Here is a 14,353-nt window from a genome sequence, read left to right as displayed (position 1 = left end):
ATCTAAATATCAAAATATATATTGTGGAGACCACGAATGTTAAAAAATGAAAAAAAAGAAAATTAATCAAAAGCATATATTTCCTAATTTTAAACTAATAGTTAAAATGAGATTCTTCATGGAATACTTTAAATACTTTTTGAATAGTTTATTTCTTGGGTTAAAATAGTTTAATCTTCATGACTATTGGTAGGTTAAGTTTATATAGCTTTATTTTATTATGTTAAAATTTGACCTCTATATTAACTGAGCTGTCTTGGGCTTTGATCCATTGAAATATATACATGTATGTATCTATAAAATAATAGGATCATGTCTGTTTATAGATACATGTCATATGTGCAAATGTAATATATACATATATATGCATATATTTTACATGTATCAAAGAAATGTAAATATACTGAAATATTGAATGGATATTGAAATATGGTTCTTTCTGCAAAGTGTGGATTTGCCAGATCAAATATCTAGCCATGCTTGTGCTGTTTGTTATCAATTCACTGACAAAAAGCCTTGTAAAGCAACAATGAGTAACATCTGGAGTACTACAGGAGGGAAAGCCTACACCCAATCCATCCATCACAGTCAGGATCTGATACTCAATCCTCAAACAGAAAATTGGGTCGACTTTCCTTACACACAGCTCCCATTTGCCACTGAAGTATTGATAAAAGCTGATGACCTCATCTGTGTGCATCTGTGTGGCGTATTCTTCAAGAGGCCTGAGAAGGCCAAACACATGTGTCGTGGGGGTTTACCCGGCAGGTCACCCACATGTTTCTTCTGATGAAACTGGATCCTAAAGTGGATTACCATACTTTGGGGGACTATGAAAAGAAAAATGCCACTAATTGTTTCCTAAATGTCAGGGTTTATTTCAATACTCACATACAACCGAACAAGGCAAACTATTTACACAAAACATTACGTACAAAAAATATAATACAATTTATCTGTACATAATTAGGATTCTTTTAGTTTCCACAAAATGTTGGCATAGAGATGATGAACGGGAAGGGGAGGGAGGTCTCAGAAGGGAGTAGTGCTGTGCTCTTGGTAAAATGCAGGGCTATCTTATGACTTCATTGTTAAAAGCGATGAAGAAGGCGGAGATGTTGATACTGGAATGTACCTAGGGAAGATACAGTGAGACATTTCCACTGCTGTAATAATGATTCATCTTATTAATGTTTAGTTAGACAGGTGTGAGTTTGGTTTGGTTGATTGGTTGGGAAGTGCCCCTGCCCACCTCTTTTTGGAACTTCCATAATTGGTTCCATGAAAGACAGAATTAGTTCCCTGCCTGGGTTGACATAATTAGGGTCTTAAACTAATTTCTGAAAACAAGGTATCTGCCAGGTGTCATTAAGCACAACTTGAGGCAAGGGCCTGGCCAGCTCTCAGGAAGAATATCAATCCAGTGGGTTAATGAGTGAAACAGAAAAATGATAGCGGCAGAAAATACCAATGCACATGGCTAGTGAGATTTCAGGGCAAGTAATGACAGCCAAACGTAAAGGCTTAATAGTGTGGGTTGCCTATTGTATCAGGGAGAGAACACTCACCAGCCAGCAGCAATCCCACACAGAAACAAGTGGCTGTTCTCTCAGAAAACTGACAGGGAAATACAGAGCTATTTTACTCTTGAAAGGGCTCTGTGGTAACTAATATATACTGCCTTTGAAATTTTAATCTTAAGATCAGTAACACACTGCAAGTTTACCAAGGTTTGAAGTTGGCCCAGAAGAAATGTCAATGAATGAGCAAACCCAAACAATTTTATTTTCTATCACAAGACAGGCAAGGAGGCATAGCAGGTGTAAAGTCAAAATCAAGTGGTCACAGGTTCTGCAGACTCTTACACTGGGACAAGCTGGTGCATCTTATTGGCAGATAAGGTGAACATTGTGGTGATTCAGTGGTCGGAGGCTCCCACTGTTCATGCTTCGAAAGCAGATCTATAAGCTGATTTGAGACCACAGCCACAGTTAAGAGATCAGTGGTCAGCTGCAGCAGAGAAGACACTGCTAATGTTTTAAATTCAAGCACAAAGGAATAATTTTGTGAATATTTGAGCAGTTCTGATGTTGGATTTGCAATATAGGACAAAACAGCCCAAATAGTGGTCTACTTGGTTCTCATGTCACAATCTGTATCACTGTAGGTAGCCTGCACCTGTTTCCCTATCTATGTATGTGCATGAAGAGCAACAGAAACATCCACTGAAGTCTACAGAAACAGAGCTGACTCCCCTACCACAGAACAGGATCTAATACATTTCCATGAAGATGTAAAAATTAAAGCAATATCAGTTTCTTGCAGGCTGGAACAGGGTCACTTCATCTGGACACAGCACACTCTTGATCTTGTTCTGAGAGCAAAACCACACTCGAACATGAGACATTTCTCCCATTTTCTGTTCCTGAGCTCAGAGACACACAGAGTAGATTTCTTCAAAGTGTATACAACCAGTACGTGGCTTCTAATTGGAACAATCAATAACCAGGAAGAACAACAGCACATAGCTTATAAAAGGCACTAGCAACTTTGTACACAAAAAGTCAATCTCATCTTCTGCAGATAACAGGACTCCTTTATTGTCTTGATGGAAGAACAGTTTTGTTTATCAGAGCCTAGGCATTTCTTTTTGCTTGTATTTGTCTAACATTGGAAGCAGTCAGTATTAAATTCCCAAGAATCAGAGAAAGATCAGAATTATGGCTAATCTACTGGTTTTAGGTTCTTGATGGATTATGAAGGGGTGGAGATTTTCCTGCCTGATTTGCATTTTAGTGATTCCCCATTGCTACTTTTCTCTTTCTGATAGAAGAGTATCTTTGATCAGTTTAGTTACATGTACCTTGTCTTCCTAGTAAAGCATTTCCGCTTGGGGACAGAGTTGATATAGGCTCTGGTCATGGATAATAAGCATAAACGGCAGGACATCATCTATCAAAGAGATCATGTTTCAGGGCTGGGCTTTCATTATGAACTATACTATTTGTTCCAGGCTCTGAATTGGGTATCCAGGAGACTACACACAGTCTTTGCAGTCTGAACTATTTTAAGAGATAGGTTTCTATGTTGCTTCAGCAAAGTGTATCAAATTTTTAATAATGCAACATTTTGATATGAAATCCAAAAGGAAGAGAACTTTCACAACTTCTGTCAATAGTTCACCATTGCACATTATCCACAGGGTTTTTGTTCCCCAAAGGAAACAGTAGCAAACTGGAAAGCAACTCATTTCCTTGGTTTCATGAGATTATCCAGAGAGACTACCTCAAGGCCATAGATTAGTGTTTATAGACCTTGGAAACCTCCTTGCATCATTTTAATTAATGATAACAACTGAAAAGACAAGCTGTAGAGACTAACAATCCCTGGGCTCTGGACAGTAAGCTCTCACACAGCATTCCCTACGGTACATTTCCTAGGTCAACAAGAACATTAACTTAAGTTTTCCCATTTTATATACATTTTTCAAAGAAGCAGGGTACCCACAATGCCCTTCAGTAACTGCTAGAAGATAGTATTACATACCTATGGGTAATAACAGGCTTTGTAATATTGGCAATGGTGTATTAACATAACTCTGTAAATGCCCTATGAAGTAGTAAAGGTGTAAGAATGAATGGACAAACTTGGCATGGCCAGTTCCATCTTTAGACTCTAGAAAAACACCAGAGAGTTTGCAAAGGAGTCTAAATTTACTGTTTTGACATCTCCATGGAAACTGATGGTTTTGAGCCAGGAGACTTGAACATAACCTGTCACCAGTTGATCTAATGGTGACACAGTTCACTGTATCACCCATTGGTGCATGGCTTCTGGTATTTCCTGTTGGGGCTCCCAAATTGTCTTTTGACACAGTAGCACTGAACTTAGTGTACTCCAAAGTGTGATTTAAAACATGAATGGCCCACCAAAGAGTCTAGGATACTTCAAAGTTAAAAAACTTGATGACCCTGGGGGAAAATTGATGAGGAATTTGGCTTGATCTGTTGAGGAAATATTTGTGGTTTATTCTAAAAGAAAAAAATTTCAGAAAGAATATGTGGATATATGCAAATTCAAATGCCAGTGGGCTGTGTTTAGACAAACTGACTGAGTGCAAGTCTGATGCATTTTTAGGATAACATCTCTTGAGCTGTTCAACTACACAATAACATAGCCCATAGGTGGAATACCTTTTGATGAGAAATTGCCTACAGTATTGAAGGCAAGACCTGATTCTATCAATGACTAAAGTGGAACATTTGCTGACATGGGTGTTTGTCAACACTGGTGGTTTTCATTCCTTTGTAGATAAATAAAGAAACAATGATGCCATCATTGAGTCATGTACCCAGTACACTTGATTATGGATAAGTCAAAATGTCAGAACCTCAGTACTTGGTTGTGGGCCAGATCCTTTTCTGGGGGCATGAAAGATAATCAGCAGAGTGTAATATGACCCTTGCTTTTTCACATCACACTCCACATCTGTTTCTTTTCTCTTCAGTATTACCTGTGAGTCAACAGGGTCCAGAACAAACACATGGATTGGCCCTTCTTAGGGATAGAGACATCTCTGTAGCAGATGCCTTCACAACCATTCAGTTTATGGCTTCTTTTCCATTCCTTTAGTGTCTCTATCATTCCATCATACACTCAAGAAACCCTCTTCTCTTCCATCAACATACATGCTAATTTCAGATGGAATCTACTTTAATATGCATTTTGATGCGTATAACAGGACCAAGATGCTAAGGTGTTAGAAGTCTTAAGGGGCAGAGGTACTTAGCTTGCATTGGGAAACTTTGAAGCAAAAGTCTAGGACTATGATGACAGAGGGTTTTCTGTGAAGCAGAGCTTCACCCAATGTCCCAGTGTTCCTCAGGACGCACAGAGCTAGCTTCAGTCAGTTCTTACAGAGCCCCCAGTTCCAAGAAAATTTCTAGCATATTTGGAAATACCTCTGGCTATGCAGTGTGCAAAAATTCTACTCTTTTTTTTTCTGCACAATGTCAGCACATAGCAGGATCGATGAGAGTCTAATCAGAGGGAGAACCCTAGACAACATTGGGCCCAACTTCCAATGAAAGTAAGTGTGTGACTGAAGCCAATTTCCTAACGAAAACCAGCCAGACATGAACCCTAACTCTAGAAAATAAGTTGGTTAGTGTCATTTAACAACAGGTTGAGCCAGATGTACCTTAAAATATTAATTCCTCTGTGTTTCTTTCATCAAAAGGCAAAAGTTAAGAAGAAAGAGAGGAAATAAAGAAGAAATAAAGGAAAGGAAGAAGGGTTGCCGGGAGGAAGTAGGGAAGGAAATGAAAATGTCAGTTTGGAATCTAAAACATGACCCACACAGTACAGCCTAACTTAAACTCCTGCAAGCGAGCACATGTGCGTGTGCGTGTGCGTGTGCGTGTGTGTGTGATGTGCTGATGAGAGGTCTGGAGTGTGCCATACACTGCACCAGGAACTGCAGCTGTACACTTCCAGAAAAATGAGCCGTGCAGCAGGTAGTGACAGCCAGAACGCAGCTGAAGGCATTCCTAAGGAATTGCTCCATTTGTTTAGCAAATAAGAGCGAAGGACTGGTGGCTGGAGGTGGGGATTTGAAGAGAGAATGAGGCAGTCAAAAATGAGACTTTAACAAAGCAATACTAATATCAGAAAACTTTCTTATTACAAACTCTGGGGTGGGGTTACTATATCAAATTGATGAAGGCCAGATTAGCGGTCACTTAGAAAGCCTTTCCTCTCGAGTGTAGCCATACGTTCTTGAAATATTTGTACTCTTCTTCCCAGGGGAAAGAAAGTGACCTTTTAAACTAGAGAAATATTCAAGAAGGGGAGATTATTTTTTAAAACACTAAAATAGTTCTATGTCAGGAGGATTTATTCTTTTCTTAAAAGAAAGTAATGAGATGAGTTGAAGCATCCACTAAAAATTCACCCTGGAGACAATGAATAAATCATCTGACACATTCTGTCTGCTGAGTGTGGATTGTAAAAATGTGTGTGCAACGGAGGCCATGTACACTGTAGAAGAAGCGTGTGAAATGCCACACAATGTCCCACCACGATATTCCCATATGCCATTTCTTCACAATCTGACACATCTCCCAGAGCCCATCTGCCGTTTTAATTTCAATTTTAAGAGAGTTATGTCTGAAAAATGTGTTTATAGGAGAATAATTTGTGATTAATCATAAGATTTTTTTTGGAATGTTTTCTGAGATTGCTTCTTTATGTTCCATGGGGGATATAACACATACTCATAAAAAAACCCTGTAGTCTTCACTCTCTGTGCTGTACATCTGCATAGACATGAAAGTTCATATACCCATAAGAACACATATGACTACCTACTCAGGCCTTTAACGTAGTGACCAGTGGTGCAGACAAACCTCTTGTCTTCACCATTAAAAAGTATTGGATCACTCTATATCAAATGATAATCACTCTTCTTTACTCCTCCGAGAACCTCAAGATTAGCCTTAGAACATTCAAACATCAGGATGAGAGGGAGGGATCACAAGAAACCCTGACCTTCTCCTCCATTGCCTCTCATGGTACGTCTTCACAGCTATTGCTTTGGAGCAGAAGTGGGACTCAGTAAGCTGGAGAACAGGAAGACAGCAACTGGGGGTAAAAGACACCAGAGCCTTTCCCTCCTCTGGTGTTGGGACAGCAGGGGACAAATGAGGAGACCATGGTACTGGAGTGCCACTCCAGTGTGACTGCACTGAGCTCCAGAGGGACAGCTTTACACACCTTTAATGCTCTTGATAGGGACCCTTGCTGCACATTAGCCACAGTGAAAATGCTGAATACAAAAAAAAGCCATTAACAACACTGCATAACACAAAAAATAAAAAATAAAAAAGTAGCTTTCAATTACATCAGTTAATTAAACACTGCATAACCGAAAACAATTGTAAAAAAGTAGCTTTCAATTATAGTTTGGTACTTTCAATATTTTCCATCATAAATGCTGAAGAATTTTCTCCTCATGGAAGGAGGGAGGAAAAGGTATGGAGTTTACTCAAATGCTCAGACTGGCTCTTCAGCCAGGAAGCTCACTGCCCAGGAAGGTGGCCTTCAGGCCCATAGCATGGCAGGGAGCTTCCTGGGATGACACGGAATCCAAAAGTCACAGAAAGGTTAGTTTCACTGCAAGCTGCAGAACACTGCTGTGTGTCTCTCTGGCTGTTCTCTGTTTCATGTGTTCACCAAACAGTGATGACACTCACTGCCCCAGACCAAAGCAGAGGATTTCAGTAGACCATGACTCAGCAGGTCCAGGGCAGGTGGAATTCCTGGGCAGGAATCACTCCAAGTGCAAACAAGCTGTTTCCAAGAAACTACAGTCACCCAGGTTGGGGGAGTTGGTGTTAGCCACACCTTCATTCTGTGAATTTCTCTGGACCCTGTGTGTGTGGGAAAGGCATCTCTCAGATTAAAGTGCCTGGTTATTTGTTTGTTTCCAAGTTAAAACATCCTGACCCTTTGCACTCAAAAGCATGATAATACTATGTTTTCAAAGACACTTTCTAACGTGGTTGGCACATTTATGAAATAAAACTAATGGAAAACAGTAGACCAGTTAAAGTTTGGGATGAGCACAATACAAAACATCATACCGTGGCTCACTTCGCAACAACCAAGTGTTTTCTATAGACTGGATTTTCACAACACCACATTTAGGCATTTAAGGATGTGCGCTTTTTTGGTAGCGATGGGAAAGTCCTGGTTTGAAATGCACTTGAAATGAATCCACACGTCATCTCTGAAGTCTCAGAAACATGGGCAGTCATGGAGCACGGCTTTGAGGAGCAGAGAGTTTACAAGGAGCCGAACGTGTAAGAGCTGCTAGTATTCATCATAATTGTTGAGATCTGTAAAGTAGGCGTTGGAATAGGTCTTCCCAGTGAGATGTGGGTTGAAGTATTTGTTTCTCTCCTCTAAGATCAAGTTGTTTTTGTTAAATGCCTGTAAAATATGTTTGAAAAGATTTAGAATGCTCAGTAAATAGTGTTTCAAATGAATAAAATCAGGAGATGCAGTGTTGAATTTGAGCCCTCTCTCAAGGCTCTATTACCTTGGAAAGTGCCTTCTCATTTACTGTCTTCTTAACTCATTTGCCCCAAGGAAGACTTGGTTAATAATTGGATCAGGATGGCTGTCTTCAACAGTATTTGGCCTACTTTAGCACTTTAATCAGGACAGAACTGAGGGAGCAAGGATCAGAAATCCAAAGTCTGACTTTCTAGAAAATCTCTAAGACTCACACAAATTGATATACATGGCCCAACTTACCCTCCATACCCAGGATACACTGATGTGTTTTAGACTTCAAGAAAGAGCTGCATTTAATGTGATAATTTCATTAATCCTTTCAGAAATTTGTAAGTGTATTTTAATAATATTCATCTTCTAGTCCTTCCTATTCTTTTCCCAGATTTTTTTCCTACCTCCCAAACCATCACCTTAATATTCAATTTTTATTTTTTTTTAAATAAATAATCCAGTGGCTCTAATTTATGCTACCTATAGAATCTCGAGTATGAGGCCATCCACTGGAGTATGGACTGTGAGCCACATGCTTAAAGAAATTAGTCTCCTGGCCCAGATGACGTCATCATTTTTCAAAGGCCTTATAGAGCTTCTTTGAACACATGAATTGACTCAGATGCCTTAATGTCTTTTTGCTCTGCACTTGTGAAAAGGTCTCTGCTGTTGCTCTCTGTGACTCAGATTAAAGACAAAGAGCCAAATTATTCGAGGGGGAGGGTAAACAGTGAGAAGAACAAGATAACGATGAAACAGGACAGATAGAGGCTAACTTCAAACAATTAGTCAAGCAGAGTCATTGAACGATTCAGCCATTGAAGACTAGGCAGATACCCACACACTTGGAGTCCTCACCACGGCAGTAACATGTCTAGTATCGTCTCACAATGGGAGACTGCACCTGAGGTGAGAACACAGGCCAATTCAGTTACCTACTACTGACTAAAATAGCAGGACCACAGAGTCGATGTTGTGTTGGCATCAAGCTACACTGCCTCTGGGTTTTGTTTCAAAGGACAGTAGCTCAGGTTTTCTCTCAACACTACAGCTCATCTCTAATAGACTGTGTGTGAGCCCTCTATAGATCACTTTCTCCTTAATCCTTCATCTTTTTTTAAAAATACTCTATTTTAAAATTTTATTCAATTTTTAAATTTTCACACAATGAAATATATTTGCTCCCCTTTTTCCCACTCCAACTCCTCTCTTAGCACCCCAACATTTCTCCTTTCCAACTTCATGTTTGCTTCTCTGCTTGTTTGTTTGTTTAATAACCCACTAGGTTCAGTTAATATTGCCCACATGTTCATGAGAATAGGACCATCCACAGGAGCATGAGGAACCTACCATGGACCATAGCCTCAGTAAAGAGTGATTCTTCCTCTCCCAGCAACAGCCCACTAGCAGGAGCTCCTCAGTGTAAGGTAGAACCTTGAGATCATCTATGCCTTATCTATGCCTGGACTGCAGCTGTTTGATCTTGTATAGATCTTGTATAGGTCCTGTGGGACTATGATTGTGATAGCCATAATATATCCTGCAGATAGTGTTTCATAGCACTCCTCCTGCTCTTAAGTCATTTCTGCCTCCTATCCCACAGTGTTCTATTGGTGTTGGGTGTACTATGTATTCTGATAAAAGGGAATGTCATTTCAAACTTAGCCATACTGGCAGAAAGAGGCTATGCCAACATTTGCTTAGGATGTTAAGGGAAGCAACTAACTCAACAGGAATGCAGAAGATCAGTCAGTCTTGGCTTAGGAGAATTACCATCATGACCATGGAAAATAACCAAAGATGAGTACAGCAGACAAAAGCTACCATGTGTTTCCAGCTATACCATGACCTCCCATAGGAACACAGTATGAACAGCAGCTCTCATGCTAGCCCTTGTGTATGGCCACTGAAACTTCATAACATGGAGTTATGCATTATTATATCCATTTTACATAGGACATTGAAGGGAACTCAGCTTGTTTTAAAAAACACACATGAACATCTGAGTGCCATAATGTGGCCTTTTTCTTGCTCCCCAGTCCTTGGCTGGAGGCACTTTGTCGAAAGACCTCTTTTCAAAGGCAAGAAGCAGAGTTGTAACATAACCAGACATTGCCCAAGATTAACTATCTACCAGCATTTTATGTCATTTTTAAACTTTTTATACTCACAGACTTCCTACAACTACAACAGGGGATATACCAAAACCTACAAACTGTCTACACTTGCCAGAGAGCACCCAGCCAACACCCAAAAGATCTGGAGTACCTGGGCTCTCTCTATTCATCATCAGGACCGCCATCACTTAGCCTGGCTGGCAGCTCCAGTATCACCTGCCTTTGTGGCCTACCTAGATACAGCTATTACCATAGATTCCTTACCTTGATGGCCTCCACAGAGTCGTATTTGTCCAGTTTGTTGATGTGGTTAGTTATGCTGCTGTTGAGGGCAGCAGGAGAGACAGGGTGGATGACAGTTGCATCATGGGACTGCTGCTGGTACCGTTGGCAGTAGGTGTAGACAAGCAGTGTAAGGAGGCAGCCGAGGATGGAACTGCTAAGCCCCACAGCCATCATGTGGAACATGTTGAACTCTGTGGAATAGGCCAATTTCATATCACTCTTGAGAAGAACACACTACTTGACCCTTAAAGTGCCCAAGTGAAAGGAAAGTCAAAGGGAGGTACTTCGTATGGTATAGATGTCACAGTAGTTTAGTTCTTGGAAATGTCAGAGTCTAGGAAAACTTGTCCGCAACGAGCAGCCTCGTTCTAATTAGTATTCTTATAGATATAAATAATTTCCTCAAACCTCATGAACATTGTTAGTATTACAATTGAAACACATTTGCTTTTATCTGAAAACCTCAGAGAGTCCTCAAGAGCATGGTGACCACTGGCCTGTGGGTTTTCTACAGGAAGTGTGTCTATGGACTCTAACAGACTGAGCATCTATCTATTTTGTATGGCTATAGCCTCCTCTCTCTACACACACACTTGAATATTAATGTGTGGAGCACTTTTTATAACTAGAATTTAGGTGATCTTATAAAAAAAGTCTTACTCCAAGAAATAAAGGATTCATGCTAGAGGCCTCAAAGATAATCTTTAAGCTAGACTTGAACTATTCTTTCCACCCATTGTTTGTCTCTTTAATAGGCACCTGTTTTGAGTCTTTTCCTTGAGTTATTGGCAATAGAAACTCAAAAAGTGAGTTACAGTGATGTATATCTTGACAACAGGAGTGGTTAGATTGGCATCCTGGCAACACACCAAGAGTTATGGAATGGCTAAGAAACAACCATCTGGAAACCTCCATGTTTCTTGGGAAAACACTGCTGTTGAAGTTCCCAACCTGTGCTCAGAGCAGGGCTAAGTGAGCGTCATGTGAAGCAGACTGTGGCTTCCTTTCCCCCTACTCTGCACTGGCACTAGAGGACTAACTGCATCCTGGTTGTTCACCTAGTGTCTTCACAGCTCAGGAAACATGGATAGGACCCCTGCTGTCTCCCACAAGTATCATCATGGAATGCAACATAACCTGGTAATTTTTCATAATCTGTCAACCCCAGAACCAAGTGGGGCTGTGGAGGAGCTACTGAGCATCAATGTAGACATGGAGTGACACCCCTACTGGAGAGGAAGCCCCTGAGAACATTAGAGAAGACAGAGATATCTCTGCAACCCCAGGGCCTTTGGTCTTTACAACTGACCCCCACTCGCTTCCTCCCTAGATGTCTGCAGAGCCACCTTCTCTTTGTGCCCATTCCTGACACTTGCCACTCAGCAGAAGCAACACCCTATCACAAGGCCAACTCTGATACTTGTGAAAAGATCTTTTGCTAGCATTCACCAATGGACACTAGACATCGGGGCCTTAGAGCTTCTATCAGAATCCCTATCCTCACCCCAAGTCCAGGTCAAGAAGACCAGGGCAGAAGCTGAGCCTAAAAATAGGAAGCATGTTATCATGGCCTAACCTGTGATACATGGAAGAAGTTGAAGATCTCTTACATGCCCTCTGACCCTGAGTTTTCCCCTGTACAATGCTTCTGCCTGCTCCTGGACACCATATTCTATGAACTCAGATCCCTGAGAGATTGACCTCCTTTATTGGGTCCACTATCACCAATGATCAACACATATTCCTAGATGCATTGAATTTTTAAACCAACGGTGAAGTTCCTACCATAGAAGTCTACAGCACTATGGCTGGATAATGTATTGGGAACATCCTACAAGAACATTCAATGATAAGACCAAAAAGGGAAGTTACAAACCTTGAGCATGTCCTGCTTTGTCATAGAGACTGTAGTGGGGCAGGACTCACAGCATCTGACTGTGGCTTAAAGCATTGTGCACCCCTCCCACCAGCAACCACTAGAATTGTGTTGTTTTTCCTGAGGATTGTAGCTAAAGCAATGATTAGCAAGGCTGATCTCACATGAGTTCTTATTTCTGTCTATTTTAGCTGCTAGGACTCCCCTGAGTCAGTGCCACATACTGATAAAAATATATTCTACTGCCCTGATAACTCATATTTCATCGTCGCATATGGGAGATGTACAATGGTTTCCTTATGCAGATGTGCGTCATTAGTCAGATGAATTATTCCTGCAGGTGCCTGGGGAAGCTGTGGCCAGCTGACATCTTTATGACGAGATTATTCAGTCTTTGTGTCTCCTGCAACTAAAAATAGCTAAGTGGAAAGAAATCTCAGTAGGAACACATCTTCTGCAGAGGGAAAAATGGTGCCTACTAAATCTCTTTAGATTCTGCACACTGTGGCGCTTCCCTAAAATATGCCATTTTCTTTAACAATTTCTTATGGATTGTGTGTGAGTGTGTATATGTGTGTGTATTCGAGTGTGTGCGCGTGTGTGTGTGTGCTCACACTCATACATATGTGAAGGTACCAAGGACAAAGATCAAGTTTTAAGAGTCCGTTCTCTCCTTTCACTACGTATGATCTTGGGATGGAACTCTGATTATTAGTCTTTGTGGCAGACACCTTTCTCTACTAATCCTGGTTATTAGCCCATTCTTTTTTTCTTGATTTTTGGACAGTAAGGCTAGAACAGAGACCAACCACCTAGTTGGTTCATTTGGATTGCTTTCTGCCCATTAATGTGGATAAAACATATATAACATTTTCTAAATCTCCCACACACTCATGCTAGGCAATCAGTTATATTAAGCCCATCAGCTACAGCCTAAGATCCATTTACCTGCTCATGCTGGCACAGCAATGCCAGTAGCGTAAAGGTTACAACAGTCAGTTTCCTAACAATGCAGAGTAACTACACTCTCTGAGATTTAGCCAATAACATCACCAGGCTAGATGCTAGACTTGCTCAAGAGCCAGCTATTCTTCCAGGGCTAAAAGAAACTGAGAGACCCTGGCGGCAAGTCAGAGGTGCCACCTATGAGACCCTCGGGTCTGTATTGACCTCTCTAAAGACAGAACACAAATTGTGCACTTCTGCCTCCCTAACCTGCATTTCCTGAAGGTCACCATGCCATCTGGCTGAAATGTTGGTGTTGACCAAGAGTATGCCCCTGACAGGACTGCAGTGGAAGCCTCGTGCATATCTCCCAGTGATCTACTTGGATCCATTTTCTAGGATCAATTGTCAACTTAAAATTCCCATAGCAGCCTGCTACGAGGATAATCACCCCTTATGTATGACTCACTTGGACATGAGACAGTAGCCTCACATCAGTGAACTCCATGGCCCTCACATATACAGTGTAGATTAAAACCAAGGTTTACTACTCGTTTAGTACAATTCCCAATATAAAATCCCTGAAAACTGTTATTCTTCACTCATCTGGCTGCAATGATATGGCGACTGACTGACTCCTTTAGCTCATACCTGATAACAGCATAACTAGTGTAGCTAATTCTAAATACCAGAGCCTGTGCTGGGTGCTAAGTCTCTCTTCTGGGTTTGGGAAAATGTTAACTTCCAAAGCCTGTTTCCAAGTGTCTCCCACAGACCACTGTAGACTGTGGCAACTTTGTAAGATGCTGATAGGATATGTCTGTCTCTAGAAGCATTTAGTGCAGTATCTGAGAGATCACGACCAACATGAGGGGGTAATCAGGGGCTTCTCTGGCCTGCCACTCTCATCCAATGGTGGAACCTACCGGGAAGAAAATGGTTGTCACATGTCAGAGTCCCCACCAGAGCTCTGTTAACAGGAGAACTCACCTCCACACCTTTTCTCTTCTACGCTGCTGGATCTTGCCACAGACACTTCTGGAAAACAAAAATCCAGTCA

The 14,353-nt window shown here is 41.0% G+C and overlaps 1 protein-coding gene across 1 annotated transcript in view; it reads right to left on the bottom strand.

The window, feature by feature from the left end:
• Positions 1-854: 854 nt before the first annotated feature.
• Sema5a (semaphorin 5A) overlaps positions 855-14,353 on the bottom strand; it is a 433,461-nt gene continuing 419,962 nt past the window's right edge. Inside the window, exons 21-23 of the mRNA XM_028767632.1 lie at positions 14,284-14,331; positions 10,452-10,663; positions 855-7,992 (exon numbers count right to left, since the gene is read on the bottom strand). Coding sequence (XP_028623465.1) covers positions 7,873-7,992; positions 10,452-10,663; positions 14,284-14,331 — 380 coding nt within the window. The 3' untranslated portion in view covers positions 855-7,872. The remainder of the gene's footprint in view (positions 7,993-10,451; positions 10,664-14,283; positions 14,332-14,353) is intronic.

Source organism: Grammomys surdaster, unplaced genomic scaffold (genome assembly GCF_004785775.1).
Source record: "Grammomys surdaster isolate TR1022 unplaced genomic scaffold, NIH_TR_1.0 174, whole genome shotgun sequence".
In the NCBI taxonomy this organism is placed as follows: domain Eukaryota; kingdom Metazoa; phylum Chordata; class Mammalia; order Rodentia; family Muridae; genus Grammomys; species Grammomys surdaster.
This window is presented reverse-complemented; position numbering and strand designations above follow the sequence as displayed.